Source organism: Biomphalaria glabrata, chromosome 9 (assembly GCF_947242115.1).
Source record: "Biomphalaria glabrata chromosome 9, xgBioGlab47.1, whole genome shotgun sequence".
Classification (NCBI taxonomy): domain Eukaryota; kingdom Metazoa; phylum Mollusca; class Gastropoda; family Planorbidae; genus Biomphalaria; species Biomphalaria glabrata.
Genome location: NC_074719.1, coordinates 20980846 through 20996590, shown reverse-complemented (window position 1 = coordinate 20996590; position 15745 = coordinate 20980846). Strand labels below are relative to the sequence as shown.

The window sequence follows — 15745 nt, the reverse complement described above, 5'->3', positions numbered from 1 at the left end:
TGTAGAACCTAGGGACTCGCCAAGGAGTAAACATCAGCCACACCCTTAACTAACTGTTCGAATTTTTCTGTTCAATAATTTGGCCTGGAGCAAATGAAGTTGATGATTTGGTTCTCTTCAGATCATCAATCACATTAGGCATTACAGTGCAGAAGTCAAACTTGTCTATAACGTAGATATGCTTGCTGTACAAATACCATAACAAGGGAGAAAACTGGATCTTTATATACATTTGTTTGATTGCTGATTCCTTTAAAAGTCCAAGTTTTGCATGAAAAAGTTATTGAGAATTAAGAATATACCTTAATATAGGTATGTGGAATTAAGTTATTGATGATTAAAAATTATAGTCACAAAAATAGTCATATATGATATGAAAGAAACAAAACATAACAATATGATCCAAGGTAAAAAAGAAATGAAAAAAAAAAAACAAGCAATACACAAATAATATTTTTTTAAAAACAACTGCTCTTACATTACAATTCCTGCAACTCAAAAAGCAATTTATGACACTAATGAATGATAGGAAAAAAAAACAACTTTTTACTTTAAATAGACAATTCCTCCTTTATACCGTTTTTTAAGTGATTATTTTGTCGTCTACCGGCGGGCAATGGTTACCTAAATTGAAGCTGGAAGTATACATTTAACTGAAAATACTTTTTCAGAGACATTTAACTCTTCCTCTCCTAATTGACGATACCATCGTTGATTTGACCTCATTAAATTAAATTAATGTTTAATTTTATAAACTTTACTTTGTGTTATATGAAAAGAGAATGCATTTTCCTTTAATTCGATACCAAATAAAACATGTTCTGATAGCAAACAAAAAAATTATCGATGCTTAATCATAACAGGGTAGTGAAATAGTAATGAGCAAAATGAAGAATTCTGTCAGAATGTGGACAAATAATTACGGAGAAAAAGAGTTAAATTACAAATTACTATTTAATGAATCTATGACTTCAATAAATTCATAACTGCATTAAACCATGACAGTATGAACTCTTAATGCAAGCAGACATATTGTCTTATGTATTAAGTTTTTTCATCTGAAGTCTCTACACTTTGTTCCTTGTAGAGCAAAGGTGGTGTCCATCTCACTGACATCTTAGGATTCCATTTTCTGAACACACAAGATGCATAATGAAATTCTTCGTTATCTTCTATTGCTTTTATCACACACAGCATGCCATTCAGACGACGGAAATAAAACTTAAACTCACTTACGCCTGTAAAAATAATAATAATAATAATCTTTATTGTCCGTATGGAAATTTGTCTTACAATTTGTGCATTACACCAAACAAAAAACATTATAACTATAAGAAACCAAAGTGTACATTCACACCAGACTCACTCATAATTTACATGTGACAAAGTTTATACCAGATTGTTCTTATTTAATGATTTGATTGCCAGGGGAACAAAAGAGTGTTTCTGTCTGTTTGTCTATATATGTTACATATATAGGCCTACGCCTGGCATTGGATTCGTCTTTATGACGTGGCAAAATAAGTAGGATACGACTTGGTATGCGTAGATACACAAAAACTAAACCCATTCATAATTTTTGGACTCGAATACATTTTAAAAAATTGACTTGTTTTACTCCATTTTAAAAGCAATTGTGTTCTTTTTGACATATGTTTTTAGAAAAGAAAAATAAAATATGCGTTAGTAGAATAATTTACATTTTCTTTAGGATTTTAGCAAACATAACTCAAAAAAGTTACATCACGAATAAAAACTCGAGCTCCTGGGTGAGGTTTAAAAGGTCAGGTAGTATCAGCCACACGCCTAATCATTCATGCTTTTGACACTTCTGTGGTCAGCTCGAAAAATGGCGGGTATTGGGTTAAATGAATCACGAGAAATTCAATCTACACGCAGCTACCAATCCAAATGCTTGACAAAAAAAAATTGATTTCTTTATTAAAATGCAAACGAAGAAAAGTAGCAACCAATAATTTGTGTGAAATTTCTGATTATAACCACATCTAACTACTATAATAACTTCTATTATAACTTCTGACTTAGCTGTTGAAAAATGTATTAAAATACTATTCTTTTTTCCCCCCATTCAACAGTTTTGTCGTCAGGATGGACATTTCTGTCAATTCACTTGTTACAAAGTTTATGGACAATCAGTAATTTCGCTGTTGATTTTTATTTATTTTTAAAAGCTCAAAGATTGGGCCTACAAGCTTCTAAAAATGTACTACTCTTAAAAGATAACATCTTTAGGAACAATGATATTATACAGTACAAAACTTTACATTTGATCCTATAGCATTATATCTGTAAAGAACCTGTTCAAAATCAAACCATGTCTAAACCAGCTGCTTACCTGGTTTCCGGTGCAAACGGTACAACGATGCTGGGACCTCTGTTGTTGAAACATAAATTTCTGACAAGTAAAGAAGCAGGCAACCAAGTTTTGTATGCGAAGGCATTGCAAGCATCTGAAAGACTCACTGAGGGTCAAGACAAGACCTCGGATCAAGTACCTGTTTACGCATTAGTGTCCAAGGAGATAAAACTGTCCACCGCGATACATCCTTTTGAATCTTGGGACGGCGAAACACTTTGTATGACCTTAGGTCAGCAGTGGGTGGACAGACAAGAAATAGTTATTTTCTGTGTTAAGGAGAAGATCATTGTGACTTCTGGAAACTCTTACATACATACCATGAAAAGCAATAGGAAGCAGTCAATTTCTGTTGACATCTTATTATCAGAAAATAATCAGTCGTCACTAGGAAATCACACAAACCTTATACAGTTAACAAGGAGCGAGAAGTCAGTTCTAGAAGATAAGAAACATGAAAAAAGCAAGTTGGAGAAAGTTAAACCTCAACAGAGTGAAGCGTCTAGGAAAGTTGTCATAGAAAGTACCTCTAGGGTCTCAACTTTCTTGCCAGTGAATGCCAATGTCACACACTCCACGCCCAAAATGCCTCCTCCTGAGAAACCTCCACCTATCGTTCCTCCACCTCGGTCAGCTTCTCTTCAGCACAAACCGGAAGCAGACGAGGAACCAGACGACTTTGTTCCCGAGCTACTTAGTCTCAAGAACATCAATGATTCAAATCCGCTGGCCCGAGATACCGGAGGAAAGGAAATGACGTCACACAATAAAAAGCTGGAGCACTACGACGAAGGAGAAAAACATTCTATCAGTTTGCCTGTCCGTGCAGTTTCTACTAGCGGTCCTCACTTTTTTCGTGTACATAGCCCTGAAATCGACTTTAAAAAGAGGATCAGCAGTAAATTATCAGAACCTTTACCCGGTGATGAGGAGGACGAGGACTTTCACAAAAACAAAAAGGGCACCAATCCTCTAAAGAAGTTTTTTGCGCGAAAGAAAGGCAAATACGATCCGTCTGCAGACGGTGATGGCTTTGAATCAACGTTACCTTCGTTTGGCTTCGAAAACAAAGAGGCCAAAAAGAAAAAGAAAAGTGAGCCAAAAAAGAAAACGAAAGAAAAAGAAAACAAAAGATTGAAAAAAACAGAGCCAACAAAAGCCAAGATATCTAAAGAGAACATTATTGTAGTGAAGTCGTCTGGGAAATGTTTAACCGATTTAAACTTCACTCTGGATGGTCCAGAGATTGACTCCGGCGAAAACGATTTGGAGAAACAAAACAGTTCTAGCGACGGAAGCTCTGACTTGATTCACTCAATGGAGAAAGACGCAGAAGACGATTACAATGAAATGGATGAAGGCGGTATTTACGCCAACTTCCCAACGGTTCTCAGAAGAAATTTCAGTAGCGGGCACAGAGTAGATCCCCCCACTGTGCCTTCAGAAGACTCTTCCGAGTCAGACCCCGAAAATGAATACAATGAACCCGAGGATAATGACGCTGATAATACGAGCAAAGAAACTAGCAGTCAAAGCGATGAAAGTGCCAGTGTTGAGAATGAACATCATCAGGACGGTGAAGAAGACGACGATGACGAGAACTATGTCAACAACGCGATCCTTCTAGCCAAAATGAATAAGTCGAATTCTTCTCCCAAGGCACCGTCGTCGGTTAGCAGTGAAGGGAGCTCAACAAACAGCGAAAACCAGGGATGCTACATTATAAATCCTGAAGAGAAGCTAGAAGAAGACATGACAGTGAGAGGCGTAGAGGAAGATCACACTTTGATGGAGAACTCTTCTTCCCCAGCAATCATCAGGGAGAAAACACTTGAAGCTAAACTCCAGGAGACTACTTCAGCAAAAGCACACATTTCAACTAAAGGCAACTTAATCAAGAAAGTTGGCACTATGGACAATTTGGCTCCTAAAGAAAACACTAAAAACGTAGTAGATAAAAGTGAGAAAAATATTCATTCAGGCATTAAAAGAAATATTCAAGTAGTTGACGATAGTCTCATATCCAAAACGATAAATGACAGTCGTGATGATTTGGAAAATATCAGCAGCAACGAGACTCTCTCTGCGGGTATCGAGCATAAAGAAATATTTCTTCAACCTGACAAGGAAGCCCATCTGTTAGTCCAACCAATATCAGAGCTACGCACAGATGTCACATCACAGGCAACTACAACATTGGAGTCCAGCAAACAAGAAAAAGTACTCCTCAAGCAACTAAGTCAAAAAAGTTTAAAAGAAAGCTCCATTGCTAATAAGTCTGAGCTTGCAGGTCCAGAAAATGAAACAAACATCAAAACAATATCAGGAAACATCACTATTCAAAGTCCAAACTTAATATCAGAGGAGAAAAAGCCACATGTTCACAAGAAAGATATAGATACTATCAGAGATGGCACAACTCGCAAAGCTACACAAAATACATTCCAAGAGACTAAGACTGAGAACGTGACAACTAATAAATTGCTGCATGCCACAGAAAGGCTAGAAGTACATAACAAAGCTATTAATAAGGAAACAACTATCCTCACTACTCAAAATACTCCTAAAATGACAACGTCGTCTGGGTCAGTCGTCACTAAGCCATCCATTCCACCGCCCACAAAACCTAAACCACCAGCATGGAAAACGAAAGCGTTGTTGAACAATACTGATAGTGCCGAGCAGGTAAGTGATCACCAGGTGGCGCCAAAACCAAAACTTACGTCACGAGGCTCCGAAGAGAGCATTAATAAAAAACTGATTGCTGGTGCTTTGAAGGAATTGGACGAATTCATTGACAAGGAGATCAGTCTCGAAACGACATCTAAAAGTCAGGATGCTAAGAAGCAAGAATCGCTTGCAAAAGGATTCGGCGCATCCAATCAAAGCTCTGTAGATAAGGATTACGAAAAGTTTATTTTTGCACATAAAGATGTAAGCCCATCGAAAGATAACGACAGTCAGCCTCTACATGGCATAAACTTGAATAAAGACAAATTATCTGTGAGTAGTTATAAGTCCACGGAAAATAACACAAATTTTCATATTGCTGGTGATTCTCAACTTGGAAGGTACGAACGTGTTGTTAGCTGCAGTATACCAGGCGAACCCATGGGTCCTAATAGTTCTGCAGTAACAGCATCACAGGCTGCTGTTGAAAATCAGCAGAAGTCACCGAGTGAAGCACCATCTCAAGACTGTGGTTACGAGGATATGGTGGATCAGATTTCTAAAAACAACATGGTGGAGAACACTAGTAAGGACAAAATTTATGACGAAATCGGGGACTCAGACGATGAAAACCTGTCTCCGACGTCCCGGTGTTTTAAGTTTCACTGGAAGAAGAAAGAGAGAAAAGACGAGGGAGACTACGCACCAGGAAGTGACAAAAACACTCAAGAGACTAAAGAAAAAAAGACAAAAGATTTAAAAAGCAGTAAAGCGAAAGAGGAGGGCAAAGATAATGAACCGATTGAAAACGACAAGAAAGATAAGAAACGAAAGAAGAAAAATAGTTCAAGTAAAAAGCCAACATCAAAGAAGGAATCTAAGCGAGACAAATCTAAAGAGTCTTCAACTTCTTCAGATACATCAGAATATTCGGATTATGAAGTATTTGAAGACAATAGTAATGTTAAATCTTTTAAAAGTCAAATTGGAAGCTCAAAAACTCAGAGCCCACAAGTAGATAAAATGAAACTTGATAACGCAGATTCTTACGGCTATGAAATCCCAGCCAAACTGGACATTCAAGAAACTCTTTCGGACAATGGGAAAGAAACAAGGCAATCCAACAATATGACACTCAAGACTGATGATTTATCATTGTACCATGGAGATGTCAAGAAAATCCAGAGTCATTCAAGCCAAAACATTGACCGAGACTTCAATTCAGAGGTTCAGAAAGATTCAACAAATTCACAGATTCTAAGTAAAAGAATATCAGGGTCAGTGACTTTAATTCAAGCAGAGGATAAAAAAATGACACACGAATTGACCCAAAACAAAAAGGATCGTGAGCAGTTTTTGAGCGGATCAATTTCTCTAAATCAGGGACAGACATCTATAAACAGTACAGACTCCAAGGTAGTTTTCGTTGATAATTCCAGTAAAAAGGAAGGGCCACTTGTTACGAACCAGGATCGTCTGGGGTCAACGACTTCTCAGAAGGATAAAAAACTAGAAAAGGTTATAGAGCCAGCTATTGTCATTAACACCGATGCTTTAGTTAAAAACAGGCTTGCAATGTTCCAATCAAATTCTAACAATATTTTAGGAAACCAAACAGAAACGAATCGAAAAAAGAAGAGAGATAAAAAAGATAAAACGTCTAAAAGTTGTCTTTCATCATCGTCGTCATCATCTTCTTCATCGTCATCCTTATCAGATTCCGAAGAAGGAACAAGTAGGAAAAAGAAAGAAAAGAAAATCAAATCTAAACCTAAGATTCCTAAAGATTGCCAGGTTTCAACGCAAGAAATAACCAAAGTTTCTCTGGATGCATCATTTACTAAACCAAACATGAATGATTTTAATTTAAAAAACAAAGAAAGAAATAAAGTGGCACCAGAAGATAAAGAATCAAAGAATAAAGAGGCCAAGGAGAAAAAAGAAAACAAAGAACAATCCAAAAACAAAAAGGACAAAGAGAAGATTGAAGATAAACCAAAGATCAATGAGAAAAATGAAGACGAAAAAACCATACCAAAAAAAGAGGATAAAGACATCTCTGATAGCAATAAAGATACCAAACCTAAAGAGACAACAGTAAAAGAAAAGAAAGAGAAAGAAAAGAAACAGCTGAACGTAAGTTCGAGCCATAACAGTAATAAAGATTTGAATGCACATTTGGACAAACTCTCATTTCCTACAGAAAGTAGAGGCATTCCGAAAACTCTGCATGGAGAAATACACCATGCACAGGATATGAACATTCCCGTGGACATTCCAGACGCTTCTGCTACAGTAATGGTTAATGACTCAGTGAGAATAATGAAGAGTCCTGAACATACAAATCAAAAGATAGCGATTAAAGGTATTGACATTTCTTTCAAGTCTCCGTCACAAGAAATCAATCTCAAGCCCACCCAACCATTGGAAGCTTTAAGTAAGGAAAACGTAGCCAAACCAAAAGAAACTCATAGCAGAGATAACAAAATGGACGCCATGAGTGCAGTGAATCTAGAGGTCAACAAAGAGCAGACACTACCGACTACTGATGCAGTTTCCAGTGTTTTCCAAATTCCTTACATACAGAGCTTTTCGGAAATTGATGACGACCCCTGGAAGGATTACTCTGCTCTGGAATTTGGTGGACTGTCAAAAGAATCACCTGGCATAAAAGGAGAATTCGAACGGATGAAGATCAACACCTCAGACCTTGACACTAATTGGATGTTGAGGACTACTGACACGGCTGATAGAACAACCTCGCTGCCGCCTGATCACGTGGCTCCCCCCGTACCCAGGGTGAGATCAAAGTTGGGTCTTTATAGCGAGTCTGTAGATATTTCAAAACTGCCAGCTACCAAAATTTCTTCAATCAAAAATGAAGAGACACCAAGTAAATCTGATCACGAGAACAGTGAATATGATTCAGATATTTATGCAGACGGCACTAGCGAATCCAACGTTGAACAGAGTAAAGAAGAAGCTCTCAAGGTAATTGTCCCACAGTTGAGCCTTAAACTTGAGCGCGTCAGTGCTCAGGGGGAAGAACCACCGGAAGACCACGAAAATGATGGAAGCAAAGAAACAACAAACGAGACTCGCGATTACGATCACGTTCCAGTGAGGATGAGGAAGCTGGTCAACGCTAAGCCAGTCTTCCCTGGACTAGTTATGTCCGCTTCTCCAACGACCTCTAGCCCCACTGCGTCGGAAGTATTCTTCACTAAACGAAGCACTAAAGGACCACACTCTGGAGGTCCCGAGTACGCACAGCCATGGGAGGAGAAGAAACTAGAGACACTAGCTCCAAGTTCAGCAGCACTACCTTCTGAGACGATTGTGACCACAAGTTCCAGGTAATTCAATAGGTCAATTAGTTTCATCTCGATGTTATATTCATGTATTTTACTAGTTATTGATAAAGGGAAAAACTATAATTTAAAAAACAAGCAAAACAAAAAAAAAATTCTTTTAAAAAAGAAAGCTTATATAAGAGAAAGAAACGATGATTTATAGTTTTAGAATAGTTCATCCTAACATTTAAAGAATGATAAAATGAATTTATTTTACAAAAACATTTAAAGACTTTCCTTGTCAATTAGAATCCAAAGTTTACGCCTCAATCTCCCCCCCCCCCACACATGCAATGTGAACCAGAGCTCAGTTCATACGTCTAAATATATGCCCTTCTTTCTACACCTCATTAGCATCTATATTGTAATGGTGACCTCTTTAAGCAACGTATTTAATAAGATACCAATACCATATCAAAAACTCTACACCAATATCAGAAATAATTAGAGCATGGAATGGGTTGCCTGAACTAGCCAGGAAAGCCAGTGACTTGGCGGAGTCTAGGTCATTGGTTAACATGCATGACTAAGTGCATGACGCGTAGGACGTCATCATCTTCTTTTTTGAAGTAACGTCTGTATCATATAAAAATAAGATAAGATAATTTGCTATTACACAAGTATATCATCACTTCCATAACGGAATCACTTAATCTTCACGTAATCACTGAGGCAGAGTCCAAAGTGCTCACACTATTTCAGATAAACAGCCGCTTCCCTTGTAATACTATTTGTACCAAGTACCCCACTCCTACCTGATTCCCCATTCTTTTCTATTGTCTGATTCACTGGTCACCTCCCAGATCACTTACAGCCCTGCATTCAACTCTTTCTAATACATCTAGTCTAATTAACATATATACCATAATACCCATTAATATTATCATCATCTGAACGATTGCCCTCTCTCATTTGATCTACCAAACATGAATATAACCTCTCAGATCATCCAGTGAACCCTCTTCTGGAAAGGGATCATTTAGTGGGGCCCGCCTATCGTATACATCAGAAGACATGAACGAGGAAATAGGGTTTGGTATGGGAGATGCCCACAGACTGAACAGAATAGATCCTAACACCAGCACCAAGGCTAAAACGAAACATAAAGTGCCAGAAGATGAGTCGAAAAAAGGAAACCGTCTCAAGTAAGTAGCTTCACTGTTTAATAACACTCAAACACATAGTTAGTCTATATAGTGCTCTTATTCTTCCATCCCACAATTCCAAATGCCAGGGGATGAAATGGGGCAGCGCCGATGATCTGAACTATGAAACAGTCACTAATACTTGCTAAAAATCTCCATGACAACCATCTCCTTCATTTGTTGTGCTCAAAAAGACTACACCAGAGGTGACTTTTTACCACCAGAGATATCTGGTACTTTTGATGGTACACTTTTACTGGTACAGATTATAGGGTCTGTCACGACCCAGATTCCCCCTCTCTTGTTACTACTTCATTTGACCTCACTTTAATATATACATGTACCAGTAGTATTCCATTGGCTCTTTTCGTCTAGTGATGATTCTCACTCTTGGTGCGTGTAATTACTTTGAATGTATATAAATTAAAGTAATGACAACAATGTCACAACATAAATGACTACATAATGAATAATATAAAGTCAAACTCTCTAATTAAAACTAATATTTAATGTTCTAAATAGGGCATCGATGGCCACTTTAAAATAATGTAATAAATATATTGATAGATTGATGAAATGAATAACTACAAACATATATTATGAATAACATAAAGTTAATAACATAAGACAAGTGGCTTCAATACTATGTACTAATAAAACTCTGGTATCTATTAACATAATAAACAATAAAGACATAATCAACAATACAGCAATTAATCACCCATGCCAATCAGACCACCACGGCTACTCCATCCTCCATGCACTGGACCCAGCGCCGCAGACTGCATTAGAGTTCAGTACCGCTGTCTATGACATCTGATGTCAATCACTGCATATCGCTCATTGTCTTGCTGACTACGCCACTGTCGCTAAAATCTATTCTGTGTCTCTACGCTTAGACTGCCACATGCTCAAGACTGCTACCCAGATTGCCATCTACCGCCTTCGGACTGTGACTAACATTGACTCTAACTCTGACTACGAACTGCCTGTCACTCAGACTGTCAATAAGACTGTCACTCTAAATAGACAAATAATCAAAATATCGCTAACAACTCGCTAAAGCGCCATTCTATGTATTCATAATCAACTAACATCTAATGCTAGATGTATTGCTATATGTTATCATTATTTTAAAGTTAAATAACCACTTATGATAACACATTGTTGAAACTATTTCATAGTTTGATATTTCCACAGATCTTTAACTTCACTATTTCACCGAAAGAAGAAAGATAAGAAAGACACAAACCATAGTGACGAAGACGACAATGAAGATGACAATGAAAGTAATGATGACGATGATGTCAGGTAAGGCAATTTTTTGTTTTTTTTTTTAAATTTTTGTTTTAAAACTTTTTTTCATTTTTTTTTACATTTAAAGCAATCTCTGGTATTTTTTTGTTGTTGATATTTTAGTAAAAGTCATTGTTGTTAATTTCTTATTTAATATTTCATACAAAGAATCATTAACTTGAGATCACAATGGTTACAATTTGGCTTCGTATCTATTATGGTTAAAGTAAATGAAACCAAGACATTTGTTTTACGCTCTTTTTCATCTTCCTCTTTGTTACCTTCTGAAACATTCAATGGAATCAAATAAGTCATAAATCCGAGTGGTACTAAAAAGTAGTTGATAGATTTGGCAGGTCTCTCATAGAGTTTTCGGGAGATTTATATTGGGGGTTAGAGTTTTTACATGACAACTTCATACTATGTGTAAGCATGAAGATCTCGGTGACTATTCACAGAGGCTTGCATCGCTGTTGTCTCAAAGCTCGCGATCATTGAAATAATGATGTTACATTAGTATATTTACTATTTTATTGAGCTCTCCTTCATAAATATATATATATATATATCATGGGCGTAGCCGGGGGGGGGGGTTGGGGTTCAAACGGGGGGGGGGGGTCGGAATTTAGTGACTGACTTTTTGCTTTGATTTTGTTTATTTTAGGTGAGATTTTAATACTAAACCATCAATTGCCCCAGCTCAACCATAGGGGTTTTGAGTTTAAAACCCCCTACCAGGGGGGTTCGAGTTTAAAAACCCCTACCAGGGGGGTTCGAGTTTAAAAACCCCTACCATGGGGGTTCGAGTTTAAAACCACTACCATAGGGGGTTCGAGTTTTAAAACCCCTACTAGGGGTTTTGAGTTTAAAACCCCTACCAGGGGTTTTGAGTTTGAAACCCCCTACCTGGGGTTTTTGCAGTTAACTCCCCCTCTTCTATAAAACAAAACAAAAAAAAAGCAAACGAAAATCCCTTAATTCCAAGAGCACAGTTAAGGAAGATTTTGATTTTAAAAACCCCCTCTAAAATTTACGATAAACCCCCTCTTCAACATAAAAAAAAGTTAATTACGCATTCAAAATGTTATGAGCGTAGCTAAATGGGTTTTGACTTAGTTTTTAGTTTAAACTCCACTTCAGCGGGGTTTGAAGGTAAAAAATACCTCTTTAATAATAAAAACAAAGCAAATTATACACTCAAAATGTTATGAGTATAGTCAAAGGGGTTTTGAGTTTATACTCCCCTCCAGTGGAGTTTGAAGCTAAAAAGAACCTCTTCAATATAAATAAAAGAAAATTACTCTAAAATCTATGAGCGTAGTCAAAGGGGTTTTGAGTTTAAACCTCCCGCCAGGGGGATTTGAGGATAAAAAATACATCTTCAGTGTAAGAAAAAAAGCAAAGCACGCACTCAAAATGCTATGAGCGTTGCCGAAAGGGGTTTTAAGTTTAAACCCCTATTCAGAGGGGTTTGGTGCTAAAAAATACATCTTCAATATAAAAAAAAAAGCAAATTACACACTAAAATTTTTTGAGCGTAGCCAAGCCAATCGGGGTTTTGAGTTTAAACCCTTCTTCTACAGATGACTTTTTTAAAAGTTTAAAACCCCTCCAGATTGTTTTGAGTTTAAGATCCCCCTACAGAGCATTTTGAGATGAAAAACCCCCAACAGAAGATTTTGACGATAAAACTTCTCTTTTCGATATAAAATCTAAAGCAAACTACAGTCATTTAATTCCAATAGCGTATTCAAGAGATGTTACACATTTTTACCAGTGGCAGGGCTCCATTAATAAACTGCAGTGAATAGTCATCTACCGAAATCGAAAAACACTAAATGTAGCTCAAAAAAGATGGCTAAGACAGATTTTAGGAGTCAGTTATAGAGATCGGATCTAAATCAAGGAAATCCTATGCCGAACTGGGAGTAGACCCCTTAGTAAGATTGTGAGAGAGCGACGCATGAGGTTTGCGGGACATGTTCTCCGACAAAATGAATTACGCATAAGAAGAGTTGCAATGATATCCTAGTACAACTTGACGCCACTCATTCATGGAGGTCCCCATGGTAGGTGGGAAGAGGCTTCAGACATTACCAGTGACAGATTTTTATGGAAACAGCTTGACGTCAAATGCTCCGAACGGCGTGGGAGGGTCTAAGTCAGTAAGAATAGCACATTAGGTTTTTGAAATAAAACTTTTTAATAGCAGGAAAATGCAGTGTAGATACCTCAGAATATGCATTTTGTTGGCTTTCAATACCAGAAATAGTGCTTGGCGGAGGGGCTTCGCCCCGCGCTGAGGGAGCTCCTAGCGCTCCCCCAGACCCCCTTGTTAGTAATGGCGGGGAGTCTACAGTTTTATGGAAACAGCTTGATGGCAAATGCGCCGAACGACGAGGGAGGGTCTAAGTCAGTAAGAATAGCACATTAGGTTTTTGAAATAGAACTTTTTAATAGCAGGAAAATGCAGTGTAGATACCTCACAATATGCATTTTGTTGGCTTTCAATATCAGAAATAGTGCTTGGCGGCGGGGCTTCACCCCCCGCTGGGGAAGCTCCTAGCGCTCCCCAACACACCCATGCTAGTAATGGCGGGGAATCTACAATTTTTCCACTAACTCATGGAAGAACCTATTCTAGGGCACAATAAACGTCTTCCGAAAGAATGAAGGGTCAAAATGTAATAAAGATTATGTACACACACACATAAATACATATATATTTTTTTTGCTCGGGGGCGGACCCCCCCCTCCCCCGAAAAAAATCCTGGCTACGCCCATGATATATATATATATATATATATATATATATATATATATATATATATATAAAGTGCTGTCTTCTTTAACTAGCCAATAATGTTTGATAGATGCCAGGCGGCTGGTGTCTCGGGACTACATTGTTCCTGTTTTGCAAGTGATTTTTAATCTAAATGAGAAAAAAAACCCCACCTTACTTACTATGTTTGCATCAACAGATTTTGTTTCTAATAGCTATCTTGTGATGCAGATTTAACAAAGCTTCTTTTAAAATTACGTTCTTTCCTTCAGTGACACCAAAGACAATGAAGGCAAAACCAAGAAAAGAAAATCAGACAAACATAAAAAAGAAAAGTCTGAAAAACCAAAGAAACCCAAAAAGCCATCCAAAAGTGAGAAAAATCAAAGATTGTCACAGGAGGTGGAACCCGAGAATGTGGAAATGACGGACTCAAACTGGAGGCCACTGTGCAGGCTTCTTAAAATCAACGATGATGGGTCTAGAGTTTTGGAAATGTCGCGACCCCAATCTGAACCACTCGGGATATTTTTCAAAAAGGGACCAGAAACACATAAGGAAGGTAAAAACTTCAAATAGTTGTTTCTTTACAAATAATTTCTGTATTGTGGTGGCTTTACTGTTCACTTCAAATAGTTGTTTCTTTACAAATAATTTCTGTATTGTGGTGGCTTTACTGTTCACTTCAAATAGTTGTTTCTTTACAAATAATTTCTGTATTGTGGCGGCTTTACTGTTCACTTCAAATAGTTGTTTCTTTACAAATAATTTCTGTATTGTGGCGGCTTTACTGTTCACTTCAAATAGTTGTTTCTTTACAAATAATTTCTGTATTGTGGCGGCTTTACTGTTCAATTCAAATACACTATACAGTTTCACTACCAAAGAAACAAAATAATTTTTGTGTCTATTACTTTTTGTGACCGGTGTCTTATATCTTCTTTGTGATGGTCAAATGTGACATACACGTATTGTTTTAGTTCATCACTCACTGTGTATATCTTATTGTATAGAACCAACTTGACTAAGTTGTATCTTTCTTTCCAGGCTTAGTAGTCAAATCCTTCCTGGACAAGCACGCCAAGAGACTGTTCGCTGGACTGCTGCGAGTCGGGGATGAGATAGTGGAAATAGATGATGAAGACATTTGCCACTTAACTCTCGACGAGATCAAAGACCTCATTCAGCAGAAAGAATCGATGGTTCTCAGCCTCAGGTCAACTGAAGGCACCTTATAATTTAAGGAACATTTCACATGTCATAGGCTACCTATTTTTAGATCTGGTGTCATTCAAGATTTCCCCGTACATTCAGTTTCATTGAATAGGTACAAAGGAAAGAGCATAATAGCAGAACGTATAAGGGGAGAGAACAAATGTTTGTTACTGGCCTTTATAATGTCATGATTCTTGTTTTAACGCTAGGCATGTTAATCCTACACATTTTTATATATCTCCACTGCTTAGAGATACAGAGAATCAATATTTATCTATTTATTTTTATTTTTCATGGTAATAAAAAAAAAAACAAAAGGAAAAACCTTGACACGGATCTTGAAAACGGCTCTAACAGTTTTAAAAAAAAAAAGACAATTTATGTTAATATATATTTGGGAAAAGAATAGCTAGTTAAATGTCCAAACAGGGAAAAGTCTGGTTTGAGCTTTATAATATTTCGAAATATTATCATAGGTAACGACATTTGGTCTGGGGTCTAGAGTCTAGATGATCTTTCTTATCTTCAACACACGTCAGAGGGTATTCCTGCATGCATTAATTAATTAAAGAGTTAAAAAAAAACAACTAATAGGCGTCTTCTAGTTGTTGATCAATAATCGTTTCCCCAAACTAGAATATTTTATACCATATGTCTAGAGGCAGGATTTATACATGGGGGTAACCAGGATTATTTTCGACATGAGGAGATTGTTGTGGGCTAAATATGGTCCATTTTTGTTTAAATCTATCATTCATTAGTTACTAAGATTAAAGTAACCGCTGTATTATCCCTGTGTTTATTAATGAGCAATTGTTCCTTTAAAAACAACTTTTTATGTTACTTGTTATAAGCAAATATATTTTATTTGGATAAAAACACAATTACATTTCAAAAGAAAATTGAA

General features: G+C 37.1%; 1 protein-coding gene across 1 annotated transcript; it reads left to right on the top strand.

Annotated features, from left to right (window-relative positions):
• Window positions 1–2270: 2270 nt before the first annotated feature.
• Window positions 2271–14886, top strand: LOC106060185 (serine-rich adhesin for platelets-like). The gene is made up of 5 exons (XM_013217985.2): window positions 2271–8403; window positions 9345–9545; window positions 10746–10856; window positions 13896–14185; window positions 14671–14886. The coding sequence occupies exons 1-5, from the start codon at window positions 2336–2338 to the stop codon at window positions 14859–14861; spliced, it is 6861 nt and encodes a 2286-aa protein (XP_013073439.2). The 5' UTR covers window positions 2271–2335; the 3' UTR covers window positions 14862–14886.
• Window positions 14887–15745: the final 859 nt, after the last annotated feature.